General features: G+C 36.6%; 1 protein-coding gene across 1 annotated transcript in view; it reads right to left on the reverse strand.

Moving 5' to 3' along the window:
* The window catches only part of LOC112098464 (snakin-2-like), a 665-nt gene extending 247 nt beyond the window's left edge, over positions 1-418 (reverse strand). The window contains exons 1-2 of the mRNA XM_024184873.1: positions 239-418; positions 65-117 (exon numbers count right to left, since the gene is read on the reverse strand). Coding sequence (XP_024040641.1) covers positions 65-117; positions 239-328 — 143 coding nt within the window. The 5' untranslated portion in view covers positions 329-418. The remainder of the gene's footprint in view (positions 1-64; positions 118-238) is intronic.
* Between the last annotated feature and the right edge of the window lie 578 nt (positions 419-996).

The following is a 996-nucleotide window of genomic DNA, read 5'->3' on the forward strand; positions in this document are numbered from 1 at the left end:
CATTCATTTCAATCAAAAACTTGAATTGCAAAATGAGATCAGAAAATGCGGGGCATAGTTATATGCGTACATACCAATCTTTTGTGGCATAGGACTCTCTGCCACGCTCTTGATCACCTGAAAAATCCAACACTTAGGTTTGTTCGGTGTTAGAGAATAATGACGAAATCTGATCATTTCGCAACGAAAACGGAAAAGCAAAGCTAAAAGAAAAGAAGGATCGCATAAAACACGTCACCATTAGGCCATCGGATTGAGCAAGCTGGAAGACATGTATAACGAGGGAAATGATGAGAAACGAACCCGTCAGACTCTTGGAGAGAGCCATCTATTAATTAAAACACTTGTTATTATAGATCCGGCAATTTGAGGCCTTAACCAATATTCTTGCACGTGCTATATACATATAGCAGGTGAGATTCGTAGAAAGGGAGCCGGAAAATAATGATAAATAGAGATCAGGTGCATTATTTCACAAGTTAAAATCAGAAAGAAGGTGGTTGCAAGGATGGGGTGTTTGGTGAAACTATTTAATCACAAATGAATTAATATTTAGTAGCGCACAAATTATGATGAAATCGTGCCATCAAATTAATCATTCTATAACACGAGAGAATTAATGACTAGTTTTCCTTTTTCTTTAACCTTGGTGGAGGATGCTTCCTTCTTGATAGTTGAAAAAAGTGTTTGGAAGTGAAGTACTGTACGTTTTAAGTTGCAGCTACTGTAGAGTAAAAATTACAGTTGTGAAGTAAAAGTTAAGAAAAAAATTTTACTAAGCTACCAAAACCCAACTATAAATGTTATCAAACACTTTAGTAGCTGGGTTTTGGCAGCCCAACTACCTCACCACACTCCCAGACGAGCTAAAAGTAGCTTATCGTTTTTGCAAATTTTGGTTTGCACATTTGGATGTTTTACTTGTGAAGAGTCATGCCGTGTTGGAATCCTCAATTCAATTTACTTAGTTGAGGAACGTTGCAATTTTTGAAAATG

This window comes from Citrus clementina, unplaced genomic scaffold (assembly GCF_000493195.1).
Source record: "Citrus clementina cultivar Clemenules unplaced genomic scaffold, Citrus_clementina_v1.0 scaffold_5, whole genome shotgun sequence".
Taxonomy (NCBI): Eukaryota; Viridiplantae; Streptophyta; class Magnoliopsida; order Sapindales; family Rutaceae; genus Citrus; species Citrus x clementina.